The sequence below is a fragment of the Alligator sinensis genome, unplaced genomic scaffold, assembly GCF_000455745.1.
Source record: "Alligator sinensis unplaced genomic scaffold, ASM45574v1 scaffold1205_1, whole genome shotgun sequence".
NCBI lineage: Eukaryota > Metazoa > Chordata > Crocodylia > Alligatoridae > Alligator > Alligator sinensis.
Window position 1 is genome coordinate 36,684 of NW_005842834.1, and position 1,731 is coordinate 38,414.

Sequence of the window (1,731 nt, forward strand, 5' to 3'; positions counted from 1 at the left end):
GCTGGGGGTCCAGTCGCGGCTGGACCGGGAGGAGCTGTGCGGCCAGAGCGCGCGCTGCGCCCTGCACCTGGAGGTGCTGGTGGACAAGCCGCTGCGGGTGTTTCACGTGGAGGTGGAGATTCAGGACATCAACGACAACGCGCCCGTGTTCCCCCGAACAGAGAAAAGCCTCAGTATTGCAGAATCCAGGCTGCCGGGCTCCCGCTTTCCATTAGAGTGCGCGTCTGATGCGGACATCGGCACGAACTCTCTGCTCAGCTACAAACTGAGCCCCACAGAGCATTTCTCCCTAGATGTTCAAACAAAAAATGACTATAGCAAATCGCTGGGGCTTGTGTTAATTAAATCGCTGGACCGCGAGGAGACCCCCGTGCACCATTTGCTCCTGACGGCGACTGACGGGGGCAAACCGGAGCTGACGGGCACGGTTGAACTGGTGATCACGGTGCTGGACGTGAACGACAACGCGCCCGTGTTCAGCCAGGCGGTTTACCAGGTGAAGATACTGGAAAATGCACCAAAGGAAACACTGCTTATGAAACTGAACGCCACTGATATGGATGAAGGAATCAATAAAGATTTTTTCTACTCTTTCAGCAATGTTGTTCCCCGGAGTGGTGCTGAGTTATTTACAGTAGATCCAAGGACAGGAGAGATCCGCGTTAAAGGACCATTAGATTTCGAAGGCGAGAAGGTATACGAAATTCAGATTGAGGCTGTAGATCAAGGCCAACCTCCCCTGTTCGGACACTGCACTGTTGATGTAGAAGTCGGGGACGTGAACGACAACGCGCCGGAGCTGTGGGGGGGTAAACAGAGCTTGAGTATTGCGGAATCGTTGACACTTCCCGGCACGCGCTTCCCGCTGGAGGTCGCGTCTGATGCGGACATCGGCATTAACGCCCTGCTCAGCTACAAACTCAGCCCCAGCGAATATTTCTCTCTGGATGTAGTAAGTAAGGACGACCAGAGCATATCAATAGAACTTGCATTAAAGAAACAATTGGACCGCGAGAAGACCCCCGTGCACCATTTGCTGCTGACGGCGACTGACGGGGGCAAACCGGAGCTGACGGGCACGGTTGAAATGGTGATCACGGTGCTGGACGTGAACGACAACGCGCCCGTGTTCAGCCAGGCGGTTTACAAAGTCCACTTACGAGAAAATTTAGAGAACGGGACCTTAGTCATTAAGGTCAATGCGACAGATGAGGATGAGGGGATTAATAAGGAAATCCAGTACTCCTTTCACCGCCTTGTTCCAGAAAACATAAAAGCAACGTTTGGCATAGATCAAGGGACGGGAGATATCAGAGTTAAAGGGAAACTGGATTACGAAGAGATAAATTCATACGAAATTCGAATTGAAGCAAATGACAATGGTTTCCCACCCCTGTCCGGACACTGCCGCGTTGTGGTGGCGCTTGTGGACGTGAACGACAACGCGCCGGAGCTGTGGGTGACGCCGCTGTCGGTGCCGGTGGCGGAGGACGCGGCGCCGGGCACGGTGGTGGCGCTGATCCGCGCGCGGGACCGGGACTCGGGCGCCAACGGGGCCGTGACGCTGTGGCTGCGGCCCGAGGCGCCGTTCCGGCTGGTGTCGAGCTTCCGCGACTCCTACTCGCTGGTGCTGGCCGAGGCGCTGGACCGGGAGCGCGTGGCGGCCTACGAGGTGGAGGTGCGGGCCCGCGACGCGGGGGCGCCGGCGCTGGGGGCCAGCAGCCGCCCGGC

General features: G+C 57.2%; 1 protein-coding gene across 1 annotated transcript in view; it reads left to right on the forward strand.

Annotated features, from left to right (window-relative positions):
* Positions 1–1,731, forward strand: part of LOC106722890 (protocadherin alpha-9-like) — a 27,025-nt gene that overhangs the window by 13,500 nt on the left and 11,794 nt on the right. Inside the window, exons 4-5 of the mRNA XM_014525571.1 lie at positions 1–502; positions 1,157–1,729. The exon at positions 1–502 is cut by the window's left edge and continues 249 nt beyond it. Of these exons, the coding sequence (XP_014381057.1) occupies positions 1–502; positions 1,157–1,729 (1,075 nt within the window). The remainder of the gene's footprint in view (positions 503–1,156; positions 1,730–1,731) is intronic.